Source organism: Aptenodytes forsteri, unplaced genomic scaffold (genome assembly GCF_000699145.1).
Source record: "Aptenodytes forsteri isolate BGI_AS27 unplaced genomic scaffold, ASM69914v1 Scaffold190, whole genome shotgun sequence".
NCBI lineage: Eukaryota > Metazoa > Chordata > Aves > Sphenisciformes > Spheniscidae > Aptenodytes > Aptenodytes forsteri.
In genome coordinates this window covers 1,223,282-1,239,039 of record NW_008794597.1, presented here as the reverse complement: position 1 = coordinate 1,239,039, position 15,758 = coordinate 1,223,282, and the positions used below count along the sequence as shown (strand labels likewise).

The window sequence follows — 15,758 nt, the reverse complement described above, 5'->3', positions numbered from 1 at the left end:
GCGATGGATAGTGGCTTAGCAACTTCATCCGCCAGTTCTTTCAGGACCCGCAAATGGATCTCATCAGGTCCCATGGACTTGTGCACCTTAGGTTCCTTAGATGGTCTTGAACATGATCTTCTCCTACAGTGGGCGGCTCTTCATCTCCCAGTCCCAGGTAACCAGGTCTCCCGTTTCCTTCCAGAGAGGGCTTTCCCCTCAAACGTACCTATAGAAGGTTTTCTTGTTGCCTTTGAACTGTTATGATCTCAATAATATAATGTTTAAATTAATTTCAGGTCAATATATTTGAAAGTCAGTGAGGAAAGTGCTAATATAAACTATGTTTGAGGTTAGCCAATGCCATTTAACAAGATGTATTAAGAGTTTCCTTCTGCAGTCCTTGTACTCTTGTGTGGTATCAAGGACTACATGTTTTTGTGTTTAAGCATTTAGAAAATTTTGTCTTAAATACACTGCTCAAGCACATTTGCTACTTTTATATACAAAAGCATGTTCTTGGCCAGGAAGCAGCCCAAGTGCTACATTCTCTACAGGAATGGTGGGCATCCATCCTTCCCCATCCACCTCCCCAACTGCCATGGAAAATTATGCTAGTTTGCAGAGAGGCAACTTGATGTGATGGGGTACCTACACAATACCTGGACACACTGGGTCTTGCTTTTTGTAGTTCCTTGTACTCTCTCTGACAAACCGAAAACCCCTCTTCTCTGTTAGAGATCGGCTTCAGGAAAGAAAAGCCTCTTTTCTGTTCAAGGTAGCTAGTTTCTACAAGGCCAGGACTGCTTTCAATGCATTGCTCCCATAGTGTGTTATACCCAGGTTCATCCCTTTCATGGTCCTTTCACCATAGTTCCCCTTAATCCAGTTTTGGATTGCGTGCACTGTGAAGAAAGGCAGCTCACAGGTAGTTCTGACCTGACTTTTTTACTTGGCCTACTCTTGCAAAGGAAATAGACTTATACACAGGAAAATATACATTTAATTTTACAACAGGAGGACTTTACAAGTCACTAACCATTAAAAGATAATAAACATATTTGCCTGTATGAATGTGAGCAACCAGGTTGGATTTGATATTTATATACACTGAGGCACCTCAACATGAATGGGACACTACAGAGGGTTGTTAATGTGAGAGCAAATTAAAATTGCATATGCTTTTAGGTCTTTTAGAGATCTGTTGTAAGAAAAGGGAGACTAAGTAGTTTAACTACTTAAAAAATTTAAAGAAAAAAAAGGAGTTGGACTAAAATGAAGAAGGGCTAACATGCTTGAAATAATAGTAAGTGACATATTTCTAGGCAGACCTAATGACTCTCACTAAGATTTTTACTCATGTCATTTAAGCATTTTTTGTAAATCCATCCCTTGTCTCCCAAATCTAGTTAGAAATTCCTTCCATTGAAGCCCCCAATAAAATATAGAAAAATAGAAATTGCTTAAATAGCATTATTCACTGCATCTATATCAATGTATCCAAAGAGAACATTATTCACTTAAGCGTTATGCAAAACTGGTCTTTCTCTTGTCAATGAAAGTAAACGCATAAGGAATGGAACAATTCTGGTAGTTGATATCAGTGAGTACATATACATCTCTTTCTGCTGGGTTTGCACACCTTTCCTAACCTAGTGTCAATACAGAGGCATAGAGAAACCAACATGATGTTATCAGAATCTCGCTGCCTTTGCTGTAGCTGGTATTTTTATTCCTAGAGATCCCTTGACATACTCAAAATAAAAAAGATTGCATATAAAAGCAGGGCAATCAATCAGCAGCAATTAAAAAAATGCTGATAGAAAATGGAAAAAGTCTGAGATGAAAACCGTCCAATATGCTGAACAGCTACATCAAGCTATTAATGGCTTTTTCCCTCTGTGCAGTCCTGAAGTCAGAGAGGCTTTGATTTTAGGCAATGTCATATAGTAGCCATTTATTAATAGACCTCTTCCATCACAGTTAGCCTGCACTGGGTGGAAAAGAATTCCAAAAGAAATGTGGGAGAGTTTCAGAGCCAGTGCCCTATCCCTTTTTGAAAGAAGGCTGACACGTGCAATGTAGTCACCTGAAAAGACGTAGTGGAGGTAATGGTCTGACTCGGTGCAACCCTAATGTTTTCATGTCAAATGCTACTTTATTATACATCTCTCTTAGTTATCAGCAGCCTTTATTATGCCACAGGAACTGAAAAACAGGGCAGGGAGGTCTCTATCTTGCAAGAATGTAATTTGTTAATTGCAGATTAGCTTTACCTTTTTGACAGTCACCACATAGGTCCAATAACTCAGGTTTGAGCACAGAAGCTTTGATGGATTGGTTCAGCACTTGGTCGATCACCTATTCATATCAATGATACTTCATAGCCAGGATTTTTCTCTTTCTTTCTCTTCTTGGTCAACAGCGCAAGGGAAATTTCCATAATCATTTTCTTCTAAGAGATTTTTTCCTAGGTATTAAAGATATCCTGTTTCCTAGATTTGTGAATACTTCAGTTATTGCAAGTGTATTGTGCTATACATAGAATTACATTTGCTTCGAAAGTGTTTGTTTTACTGCTTACAAAAATAACAGCTACAAAAAAGGTATCCATTAAATGAAAAAGGAAGGTATGATTTGGAGGTCCACTAACACCAGAAGGTACTGGATCTGAACATTAACAAGTCATCTGGATGATAAGGTAATAGATGATCTTCTGAGAAGTCCTAATAAATAAACATAGGCTAAGAAGCTGGCATAGATTAAGAAAAATATAACACACGTGCACATATATTTACCATTTGTATCTTTCCCCCAAACTATTTTTAATGAAGGAACAAAAATCCTGTCTTGTAAACACATGTTGAAGTTCTTCTGGCTGCAGTAATCCCATTTCTTCCATGACTGGAAAATGTATAACTAAATCCATGTTGACTGTGCCTATTTATGACAACCTGGTTCATTAAATGTGCATATACAATACATTTATATAGTTAAATATACAGTAGAAGTGTTTTAACATATTAGTCTATATTTTGAGATTTGCTTATACTCTGTAATTTTCTTGCTTGATATGACTCTTAACATTTGCCCAGCCAGTCTCTCTGTCTCTCTCTCTCTTTCTCTGTGAGGTTCACATGTAAACTGATTTAAAGATTGCATAATGACTGTTTGGCATATCCTACAGGCAAAGGTCCAGAAACCCTTTTTGCTGGCTATAACCTCAATGATAATGAGTGGCACACAGTGCGTGTGGTTCGGCGAGGAAAAAGTTTAAAGTTAATGGTGGATGACCAGCAGGCCATGACAGGTAGTGTGGCATTGTGACTCCGTGTTACTGGGGGGAAACACAAAAAATGACAGAAGTAAAATGCCTTTCTCTGAAAGCAACAGATGCTTTTTTCTTTTCTTGGGTAAGATCAAAAATCCATGTTATGCGTCTTGAAATACTGCTACTACAAGTGCGTTATTACACTTGATATTAATGTTACTCTAACATTGCTACTGAAATTAATGAAAACCTTCATGCTGACTTAAATGAATGTTTTTATACAGTAATTGGAGAGAAGTCATTTGATACATCACTAATGAGAAGGCAAGTAAAATGCTTTTGGCAACACACTGAATTTATACTAAGGTTAAACTCTAAGCTATTGTTGTAAGAAAGAATTTCATAAATGTTTGAAGGATATTCTATTGTGTTTTAAATCTTGCATCAGCTGTCCTCAATAATTAAATGTTAGGCAACAGGTTTTTCTCAAATACTAAAATAGTAGTTGGGATGGGAGAAAAAATATGGCATGAATGCCAGCAGATCTTAGAAATACATTCCTATGTGTATATTATCAGAAATGATAATAGAGAAGACTTTGATTTTGTTCGGTTAAAGATAAGGCTTACATATACGTCGTTATTAGTAACAGACCTGGTTTCTGTCCCCAATTCCTTGCACAATACAGTGTGCCTAACTTTGTGTTAGCTATTTAGCATTTTCCTTTGTTTTCATATAGTATTAAATAGCTTTTATCATTAGTTTTAAGCTTTGTTAAAAGGGTAACAATTTTAATGGGTTTTTAAAAGGAAAGCATCTTCTTCAGTAGTCTTTCACCTCAGCAGAACGCTGAAGACCATGTCACCGGTAGAAAAATAAATGCTATGTATTCATATAGGTGCAAAAACATACTTTTTAGAATCAGAAATTACCAATAGATCTTCCAGAGCTGAAGCAAAAACTTAGTCTGTGTATGGGATGATGCTTTGGGGCATTCTCCCAAGAAAGCAGATAGCCTAAACCAGTTATTTCCTTTGTGAAAATAAATATATAGTACTGGAGGAACTGTACTGAAAAATATTATCATCTTGATGCTTCAACTGGCAACTCAAATAATAAGGCTACTTTGGGGACGTTTTCTAGTTAGAGGAAGCTGTTTAGATCTGAATAAAACACAGCATCTGAAACCAAATGCAGATTTCCTGGGCTCCTCATGGCAGATTTTTTTATTTACAAATAGTACAGGTTACAAAACTACCAAGAAGTACTGGTTTTACCTTTGGGTTCAGTCCCAGCTGCTCAGCACAGCTTCAGAAATGTTCAAAATATATATGAGGGATTAAGATAAAACAGGAGGTTTCTATCATATATAGTCTAGTCAGGTGAAGTAATAAGTAAAGAACGCAGGGCTGTAAGTTCTTGTAATCACTCTTTATTGTGGATAACTGTAGTTACTATCAAATATCATGGTCTCAGCAAATAGCTAAGACACTGGAACAGGTTTCCCAGAGAGGTGGTTGATGCCCCGTCCCTGTCAGTGTTTAAGAGGCGTTCGGACAATGCCCTTAATAACATGTTTTAACTTTTGGTCAGCAGTGGTCAGGCAGTTGGACTAGATGATCATTGTGGGTCCCTTCCAACTGAACTATCCTGTTCTAGCTGTTAAAGCCAGTGAGTCTTTTCAGTTGCCTCCTGATGAAGCAAAGTCTTCCTAAACTCCCTGCAGGAAGCTGTGTGGTCCATCTGTGGCCTCCTCCATCAGTGAGGAGGGAACTGGCATGGGAGAAGGAGCTAGAGGGAACTTGAAAGTCTGATAACACAGGAAACCTGCTGTTAGTCCAAGGAATATTACATTTTCTACATGGAATTCACTGTGAATTTCCTGAAGGGGTAGTGGAAGAGTTGCCATATCAGATTGGAGTGCTCTTGCTCTAAACTGCTTAGAACTTTTCTTCAGATGTCTCAACAGTCAGAAATGTGGCTAAAATATAACCTAGTAGTTATTCATGTGAAAGATTATTATAATCTTATGGGAGCATGAGGAAAAAAATGGACTTTATCCCAAAAATTCCAGCTTCCCCCTGCCACCCACTGTGTTTTCCTTTTTTGATTCCATTTCCTACGTCACATATGAAAAAAAACCATCAGATCTAGAAAGCTTAAGCTGGAGGGGAAGCCATTAAATAATTCAGCCTCACTTTCTATTTTTTACAGGTTATAAAATATCACCTGTTCATCCATGTACTGAGCTTAGTTATCTTTGACGAATGCATAATTTGTGCATGGATAAATAATATCTTTCAGAATCATAACTAGCTTTCATTGAATGTCATACAGGTAGTTTTGAAAATTTTACTCATCGTAGAAGAGTTTAAATACTTACAGCCCTGATGCACTTTGTTTTCTGGAAATGTATAGAAAACAAAAGTGGACTGAAAGAGGTCACTACAATTGGATAATGGAAAGGATACCTAGCTTATGGTAACAGAAATTCACTTGGCCTTTTTTGTGTCCCATGGCATTGCAACAGGTAATGCATTTTGTGCACCAACCTTACAAGTTAAAAAAAATAAAAAACCCAACCTTGTGAGCACAAACTGCAGTCTCTCTCTTTTTCTTCATTGCTGTAGTTGCAAATGCTGTGGAGCATTATGTGAAGTCTCAAGTCCTGTTAGCATGTTTGTTCAACTGAAATGATAGAGGGAGATTTGGGATGTGAGCCCAGATTCTGGAACTTTTTTATTACTATGCTCAAGAAATACATTTAAGGTAGTGAATGTAGTGAGGATACTGTGCTACAGGCCAAAGCTTGGTGGATTTTTGCCATGACATTTATGCAATGCCATCTGAAGTGATATAAGACTGGAATACATCATGTTCCTCCTCTAAAACAGGATCTTCAGCTCTCTGGCTATGATCCAATATGCAGCTCTTGGCCTTGCAGAAAGTTACAGATTTGGCATTCTTCAAGACAGCTCCCTGACTCATTACTGCAAGGAAGAACCCACCTTTGCTAATACATCAGGAGAAGTGGTATCTTCAGAACTGATGTTTAGAAACAAGAACATCAAGAAGGCTGTCCTTGGGGATGGCATCTAAGGTGCCTCTTGCAACGCTTAGCCTGTATGACTGCAGATCCCAGATACTGATATGTTCAATGACATCAGTATAGTTAGGTCAGAATGCATTCTGAAGCTAAGGAAGCTGCTTGTAAATATTTATCATAAATTATTAGGGCAATTTTCTTTTTTTTTTTTTTTTAATTGTATTAAAGCTTGCAGACCTGTTTTCGCTGTAACTTCACTAATACCTGTATTTGTGTATCAGTGCTGTGACTTAACCTGTTTGTGAATCCATCTCCCTGGGCAAAGCCCAAATATCTACATTCATCTTGCCCTTTCCCTGTTCACACATGCATTCACAGACACTTGCTTATAAAACCTATGAAGGTACAGCTGTCTAAGCCTGCCTCAGGGCTTTCTGCACCACCACTAAACACATCCAGCCTGGGCCAGGGCTCACACTCTCCTCTTGGAATAGTGTGTTCAGGGAAGGACAGAGGGAACTTGTTCCGTCAACACCTTTGCGCTGCAACTGTGAGAACTTGTATTATAGAGCAGTTTTATGCCAGTATTTATTCCAGCTTGGCTGGGTCTGCTGTTCACCTTCTTTGTACTCCATGAGAGACACGAAACATTTAAGGAACTGTGAAGTCTAGTCCATCGTTTGCAAAAGGTAGATTAAGTGGTAAAATTGATTAGTAATAAAAAGCTGTTTTGTCATCATACCCTCACAATGTGACCATGAATCAGCCTTGTGATAGTACTGCCCAACTTCTTTAAAATAAGCATGGAAAAAAATCTAAGCTCTGTTACAAAAGGGAACTCTTTAGCGGACACCATTTTGATGTGCTGGGTAAGGTATTTAATAACTAGCTTAAAAACTTACCTGACCTGTATGCATTGTACCTTGGCAGTGTTGATCCTTTCCTTCAGATTAGCTATACAGTCAGCAAATTTCAGGCTTTCTGCTGTGCAGGAGTCCTTGCATGACAAAGAAAGACTCAAAGGTAGCTGTGAGGCTTGGTTTTGGCCACCTTTCTGATGTAAGCAAGTCCCTCGCTATTTTCAGGATTACAAGACACTGGCATACACCCTTGCTGCAGGCTTTCTGCTTCATCCATCTCTTAGGCTCTGCCCCCTTCTCCCACGGTTTATTCCCATGGTATAAAGCTAGTTGCTTTTAAGGAAGGCTCTGTCCATCCTTGCAGCACAGGGTTTTGCATCAGGGCCAACATTAATGTACCTAAGACAGCTTAGACAGGAATCCTTCCTTCCGCTTGCCAAATCATGCACTTTTAAGCAAAACGCATGGAGTAATATCCCCCAAACTGTTATGCCTCTCTTCCATGAAACTCTAACACTGTAGTTTTAGCTCTGAGATTTGCCTTTGTGTTCTTCATGTTGTGTTAAATAATTACACTTGCTTATAGTAAAACTACATGTCTGGTTAAGTGTAACCGAAATGAGGGATTTTGTTGGCAGTTTGATATACTATGGTATTGTGCTTCAGTTTAGAAATCTTGCTGTTGGCCTTATACAAACATACTGAACTCAGTGGAAAGGCTCCCAGATGTTTACCGGAAGTTTGGATGAATTTAGAAGAATCCTCTTTGGAGCCAAGAATTGGCCTTGCACATTCTGAAAAGTGTGAAATTGATGCAGATACTTAATCACATGGTGTGCTTTTTGACCTCCCATTTCAGATGCTAACATGTGTTTTCTTGTTACTATTTAAAGGTCAAATGGCTGGTGATCACACACGACTGGAATTCCACAACATAGAAACAGGAATAATAACAGAACGGCGCTACCTGTCTTCTGTGCCTTCTAATTTCATCGGGCATCTACAGAGTCTTACATTTAATGGCATGGCATACATTGACTTATGTAAAAATGGAGACATCGATTATTGTGAGCTAAATGCAAGATTTGGATTCAGGAACATCATAGCAGACCCTGTAACCTTTAAAACGAAAGCAAGTTATGTTGCACTGGCCACGCTACAAGCATATACGTCTATGCACCTTTTTTTCCAGTTCAAAACAACCTCTCTGGATGGATTGATACTTTATAACAGTGGCGATGGAAATGATTTCATTGTGGTTGAATTAGTAAAAGGGTATGTATGGATTAGCATAATGACAAAAGAAGTCTCTTCAAAAGAATTCTCTTCAAAAATATATATACAGGAGAAATACAAGGGAAAGTTTGGGATACAAATCTTTGACTGGACATACATGATTGATGAATGTTTCTTCATGTTAAACTTCATATGCTTTATTGTGACTTTTTCTTTCAGATGAAGCTAGATGCCTGAAAAATATTAAAGTAAATAATAGGTATAACTTCTATAGTGTTTACCACAAAGAAGTATTAGTTTATAGCGTTCCTCTTGTTCTGTCTCTACGTATGTATGCATGTGTTGGTACATGGAGCGCTCGTTACTTTCCAGAAACTTGGGACTGCATCTCAGCACATCTAAATGAATGGTGATTACTCTGAATTAAGGTTGCTTCCCCATTTGGCATTCATTGTTGTCTTCCAGTTTTACCAGCACTACTGAGGAGTATAAGGAAATAGGAAATATTAGACATGTTAATTAGTGCCCCCTTGCTATGTAAAGAAAAAGGAAACTTTTCCAATTTTTTCTCTTTTCCTAGGTATTTACACTATGTGTTTGACTTGGGAAATGGTGCAAATCTCATCAAAGGAAGTTCTAATAAACCTCTGAATGACAACCAGTGGCATAATGTGATGATATCAAGGGATATCAACAATCTCCACACTGTGAAGATTGACACTAAAATCACAACACAGAGCACAGCAGGAGCCAGAAATTTAGATCTCAAAAGTAAGTACAGTAATTCCTGTATAACTTACAGTGAGGGTCATTACTGAATGATAACCTGAATAAATCATATATGTAAAGTACAGTATAATTTTGTAATACCATATGAAATGTTTTATGTGATAATAATTAATATGATCACAAGAGATGACATCATCTTTATGATAGCCTGACAATGCAGGTTTAGTAGTAGTTCTGCACAGTTAGGTACTACTTTAAATGTGTGAAAGTGCCACAGGAAAAAAAGTAGCAAACGGTAAGAACACAGAGTGGCCCATATATACCAAAAGATAATTGGGGGACTAAAGAAGCTCTAAAACGTCTATGGAAAAGGATTGACTTTTACATGAACATAAGTTATGTAAGTGGCATGCAGAAACCACAGCCTAAGCTTTACAGTATGACTACAAAGGCTTTGCAGAACTGATGATCTCTGTGTTAGAGAATGGGGGAACATTTTGACCTGTCCCTCACTGTTCAGTATTCCACATAAAACCTACCTTTTGTTGGGAAAATAAATACAATGCGGTATTTTGATATCATAAAAAATCTTGTAAGTAAAGCAATTTTATGTGGCAGTCCTCTAATGAATCAGTTATAAATACAAGTTGCCAGATGTATTGAACCATAAACATATACTCACCTAAGTACAGAAAGTGTTGTAATTTCAATTGCAGGGTGGGATAAACTTTGTTTTATAGGTCTAAACCTACATTTTATATGTCCAGCTAGATTCTTAAGTTCCATTTTTATAAACCAAACTGATAAATGTGTGTATTTTAAAATAAGTAATAGTATTAGTTGTAAGGATGGGCTTCTGAAAAGCTAATTTGCATCAGAGGAAAATATCTTTTTGAAAGGATGTATAAGTATAATTTTAAAATACTGCCCACCTAATCAGACATAAGAAAATATGTTCTGGTCATGTGAAAACTTGTGTATTTTAACATTCTTTATAAAAGTTCTTGTTAGAAAAACCAAAATTTCCTAACAGTCAAAGAAAATTTAATATTTCAAAAGCCAGGATGTTCAAAGTAGATATTAATATTCCATTAAGAGCTTATTCCTTGCTGGATTTTCTTTTAACTACCTCTAAGTCGCAGATAATGAGCTGACCTTAGTAATTATTTTGGATTTTGTGATATTTTACATGTTTGCTTCACTTGAAAGTGCTATTAAGATTGTAAGAAAGACTGTGAAAACTGTATCTTGATATGTCATAATCTTCAATAAGAGCCTCTTCATCAGAAATGCTTGGTTTATAAATTAAAGCTTTTTCAATGGCTCACACTCCATTCTCAAAATTGTATTTGAAATTTGTGCCACATTCTTTCTCATTTTTGCATTCCTGTAAATATGGTCGACGTTTATTGAGGCAATGTAATATTTCAACGTTATTTTTGATGCTGTAGAGAAAGCATCCACTTTATTCTTTCACGTTTTTTGCAATAATAAGTACCACTTATGCATATACGTATGTATGTGTATGTATTTAATCTGGTTTTTTTACAAGTATATTAATTAGAAATGAGTAGGAAAAATAATCCTGTTAAGAACTGATAACTAGGTTAACACAGTCATTTTATTCTACATCATCTTCAAACTGAATGTGGTGTTTTGGTATGTTGCTTTATTTAAGAAAAGAAAATAAGGTTTGAACAATATGCTTAATAAAGGCACTAGAGGGCACTGTTATTTCACTAAATGCACTGCTTAGTGCATTCACGGAGAAAGCTCATCAGCGAGGGTAACCTATAAAATCCAACATTCCTTTGTTTTCTTCACTTTGAAAATGTTACTTTTGCTTTACCCTTTTGAAGTACAATTGTATCCATAGCTGGTGCATTTTCTAACCTTGAATTCCAGTGGAAAAAAACTGAAGAGCATGAAGAAACTTACTGAGACTCGAAGCGAGGAAGGTGAATTGTATTAGATGCTGATTTTCTGTAATTCACCACCCAGGGAATGTGGCTAGTAAAAGAATAACAAGCCTGACATATTCAGTACAGTAATATATAGTAAGCATCTTTTGCAAACTGGTCTAGCGTACACAGGTCTTCAACCTCTGTCTTCTCATAGTAGTATGTTTCATTTTATTTTTTTAACGTATTCTATATTTTGCTAGGTCAGCTTCTGTAAATATGGCATAGCATAATAATGAGAATTTTTGTTGGATTTTTGGGGGAGTTCAAGCTGATACATTTTAGCCAGCAGGGTAAAAAGAAAAAAAAATTGCCTTTCATTATTATTTTTTCTTCCTCTGTATTCAGTTGAGATGCTTTCCTGTAGCTTGTTCTTTTCTATTTTATGTCAGTGTTTCTTATGGTGACACATCTCTGTTATGCTATAAACGCTCCATACACTTTACTGATACAAGCAGCTATGGTTAATTCCTTGTCCTATATTATTTTAGCCCTAGCAACAAAACAAATTCAAAATTATACTTCCTGCTAGTGATATCAATAATTCTGTTTAACCAGAGTTAACATTAGGTGAAACGTAAATGTGTACAGATAACATAGAACCTTCAGCCTTTCTGAGTAATTGTAGAGTTACCAGATTTCAGATGCTGAAATCCAAGATAATCCTGGAAAGATAAAGCAATATATGCAGTTTTTGCAAATACACAGTGAATTCGGTACAAAGAGATGACACAGATTGTGTTGTAGAGCCTGCATAGGATGCCAGTTGTCTGGGAAAGCAGACAGTTGCCGTAAAAGTATGGGAGAGAATTTCCACGCTTCCTTTTGGATGTAGGATTTGGCTATGTAACATAGAAAGTCCATTATTACAGACATGGGTTCCCGGCATAACCTCTGGTACAATTTCAGTGGATTGGAGGGGGTACCTGTGGAAATGCTTATATTAAATTCTTCAGCTTAATTATTGTTGTAATTAGATGGGTAAATTATAAATTGGAGACAAATAAATGAGTGAAAATAGTTCTGTGTTTGGATTCCAAGAACTGTGTTATTTTTCCTAGCAGAGAGAATTAGTAAAGCGTACTTGGGTGCAGTTCTAGCAGATAACCTGTGAAGATAAATGAATCTTAACAGCAAAGGCAATGCAGCTCAAGCCTGCCAACATTCAGTTACACAGCAAATTTTCTTTCATGTATTTCATGAGCAGGGTCCCTGTCCTGCTTTCAGTATAGCTCAGATGGTTAGCATGGCTACAATTCAAGGCTTTCACAGACCAAAATAGTTGGGTGGAGGGGAATTCTTGCTTGCTGTACTTGATGCTGTACTCTTATGGTCTTGAGGGGTACAAGTAGCCTTGAAGGGGCACAAAAATGCAAGCAAAAGTGGAATTTGACTTGTGCCCTTGTTCCTCACTGTTGCCAAAGAAAAGATGTCTCCTTTGTTCAGACTGTAGGTATTACAACATCTGTAATGTCTCTTCCCTCTCTACATTTTCTTCCTGTGGTGTGGGAAATTGGAGTTCTGTCAGAATTTTTTTTTAATAAATATTTGAAGACACATGATCTGCTTTTGAGGAGGAGGAACATCCTCAGGCATGACTTTGCATCCACTTACCTACTAGGGTTTAATCTTCCTTTTTCTTCTCTCCTACACATATAGGCACTACTTTAATGCCCAAAGTTTTCAGCCGCTTTCTTTAAACAGCAAACATACAAAAACCTACAGGAATCCACTCAGAATAACTGTCAGAAAATTAAAATATTTTAGCATTTTACTTGTTTACAAATTGAGATGAAAAGTTGAAATATCACACTCTCACAAAATGAAAAGCTAAGGAATGCTGCTGTTATTTTAGATTTAACAATAAATAGTTACAAACTTTTCTAGGAGTTGGTAGTTTCAGTATTTCAGTATCCCATCCTATTCCAGACTTTCTAGCTGTGATGTATCCTTCAGGATGAACTGCAGTCATCCTAATTTTGATGTTGGGCTAACTCTATTTTCTTTTTGAAAGGAAATCACCATCACAAAAAATATCCTACCCTGCTCAACATTTATGGTTTGAATTTTTTGCTGCCTGTGCAGCATTTCATACATCTTTAAGACCTGCTTTTTTCAACTGACATCCATACTTTCAACTTGTCTCTGTTATTCTCTTCCCCATGGCCTTCCCAAATGTCAATTTTAGAGTCCATTGTAAGTCATATGTTACTCCTGTGCTGTTATATCTCTGCATCCTCAAAAAATACTGTTCATATTAGAGCATACACCAGAATCAACTTCCTTGGATTTAAAAATCCTGTCTGGATCTCATCTGTTTTATTTCTGTAGCTCTTCACTGGCCTCCGGCTTCCTCTATTCCTTTGTGAGATATGGGTGCTGTTGCTATATACATTTGCCTTTTCATTTGCCGTTTTCTCCAATAATGTGAAAACAGCCTAGTCTGAAGCATCTGAAAGAAAAATAATCATATCAATTTCTGGTATCACCTCGGTGGTTTTGCAAATGTACTTTAGATATACTTCTTCCATGTACGTAAAGACTCATTTGGCAATTAATTCATCCTTGTGAAATTTTAATGCCATTAACTAAATTATCAGTAGATCTACTGGCCTGGCATATTCATTGGTGATTTGTAATCGTCACTTAATCTATTGATATTTCATTTGCCCGTCAAAGTAGGTTATTCATGCTATGCAAAACTGAGCTAAATTAGTCTTGATCATAAAGAAGATTTCTTGTTCCAGCAATGGAAATTGAAATTATTTCAATTTCGTATAATATTTGTCCCTGTTGTTTTATATTGAGCCCTTTATTATTGTTGCTGCATTATAAGTTCTTCTCTATATTACAAGGTCTCTATCAATGGCAGTGATACTTCATATTTCTATTACTAAGAAACATAGCTTTAAGAAGCACAGAAAAGTATTTTATATAAAAATGCAAATTTGTACAAATGAACAAGTATTAATGCTTAAATTTCTCAAATAAACATGCACGAGCTAATTGTAATGACATTTTCAGTGGGCTGTGAACTCTTCATGCAGAAATAACATTCTGTCCCAAATGCGGAGTCCCAAATACTGTCAAGAGTAAATAGAACTTCCTAATGTGACCTGTTGGAGTAGACAATGGCAAATGCAGCTGTTGTCTTCCTGATAGTGTTGGAAAAGCAGCCTCTGTATGGACAGAAAAATAAGGATCTTAAAACTGAGAGCTCTTCTTTGAGACTTCCTGTGTAGCAAAGATATACAGACAGATTAACAATAGGAGATTGGACAACCTGGTCTAATGCAAATTCCTTTATCCTCCTTTTCTTTGCAACTTGTCACATACTGCTTCTAAACAGCTATGCTGTCTACCAGGCCATGAAAATAATTTTGGCAATGCTAAGCCTTCAGAAATTGTATCCAGATTTCCAAAATTATGAGATGGGGAAAAAATTAAAAATCTACTCCAGTACTTCTGGATTAAATAAAAATTAAAGAAAATACTCTAGTGTTTGTGCTGAGCTCTGTGAAGTCAACAACATTGCAGTAGTCTTTCAGATCACTCCATGGTGAGAGGAACTTTTTGCTTTCTGCTTCTTCTCCCCTGCTCTTTTCAGTCTTTTACACACATACAAATGTATAGATTTGCCTACATTTCTACAGCTGTTTGGCATGCAGGTTATTACCATTGCTGATTGTGGAATTTCTTTCAAGTCCTTCTGGAATACCAAGTAAAAGTTATGCTAAGGATAATATGGGAAACGTATGCTCTTAAAACTTACAAAAAAATCTGGAAACACTTGTTTCCAAAATGCACTGCCATGGGTATGAGAGCGCCATCCTCATGGATCTTGGTATTCTGACTGAGCAGTCCTTTTTTACAAAAGAGCTGTTTCGTGTAATATCCTCAGAGTCTGGAGGTGATTGTCTTGATCAAGAAGTTGGTAATATTAGATAAAAAGTTTCCCTCTACAAACCTACATTCAAAATGAGAACGTTTAACCTCTCAGCTTTTTGGTAGCTTTATGTGGAGAATCCTTACTGTTTGGAAAACAAGCTCTGCTAAGAGCATGTGTTGACTATTGAAGCAGAGAATGAATAAATTATTTCAGAAGAATATCAGTAGGAAAGGAAATCTGAGTATACTATGCCATAAAAATGCCTGCTTCATTAGATTTTTGTCTATTTTTCAGGTGTATACAATGTACAAAAGTAGTCAGAGCAGGAAAGAAATGAAGGACATTTGATGTGCTTCAATGCCTCACCTCTCCACCACAACCATCCCCCTCATACAGAGTAATTGGCATAGCATCAATTCTGTGGGAGATAGATTACCATGCACATTTATATGGCAATTAGATTTTATTATTTACCATTTAACCTGCATCACCAACTTTCCTCACAGTTCATTGGGCAAGCAGACTGCTTTGGTTTTAAATCTGTTTCATCTTTTTCAATGCCAGTGCTTTTCATCTAGTCTTTGGCGGGGGGGCGGGGGGGGCGCAGAAAGAAGCAAAGAGAAATCATAGAATAATAGAATCATTTAGGTGGGAAAAGACCTTTAAGATTGAGTCCAACCGTAACCCTAGCACTGCCAAGTTCACCACTAAACCATGTCCCTAAGCACCACATCTACACATCTTTTAAATACCTCCAGGGATGGTGACTCAACCACTTCCCTGGGCA

The 15,758-nt window shown here is 36.9% G+C and overlaps 1 protein-coding gene across 1 annotated transcript in view; it reads left to right on the top strand.

Annotated features, from left to right (window-relative positions):
* The window catches only part of LOC103893543 (neurexin-1), a 491,522-nt gene that overhangs the window by 97,629 nt on the left and 378,135 nt on the right, over window positions 1-15,758 (top strand). Inside the window, exons 6-8 of the mRNA XM_019470311.1 lie at window positions 3,167-3,289; window positions 8,050-8,431; window positions 8,973-9,163. Coding sequence (XP_019325856.1) covers window positions 3,167-3,289; window positions 8,050-8,431; window positions 8,973-9,163 — 696 coding nt within the window. The remainder of the gene's footprint in view (window positions 1-3,166; window positions 3,290-8,049; window positions 8,432-8,972; window positions 9,164-15,758) is intronic.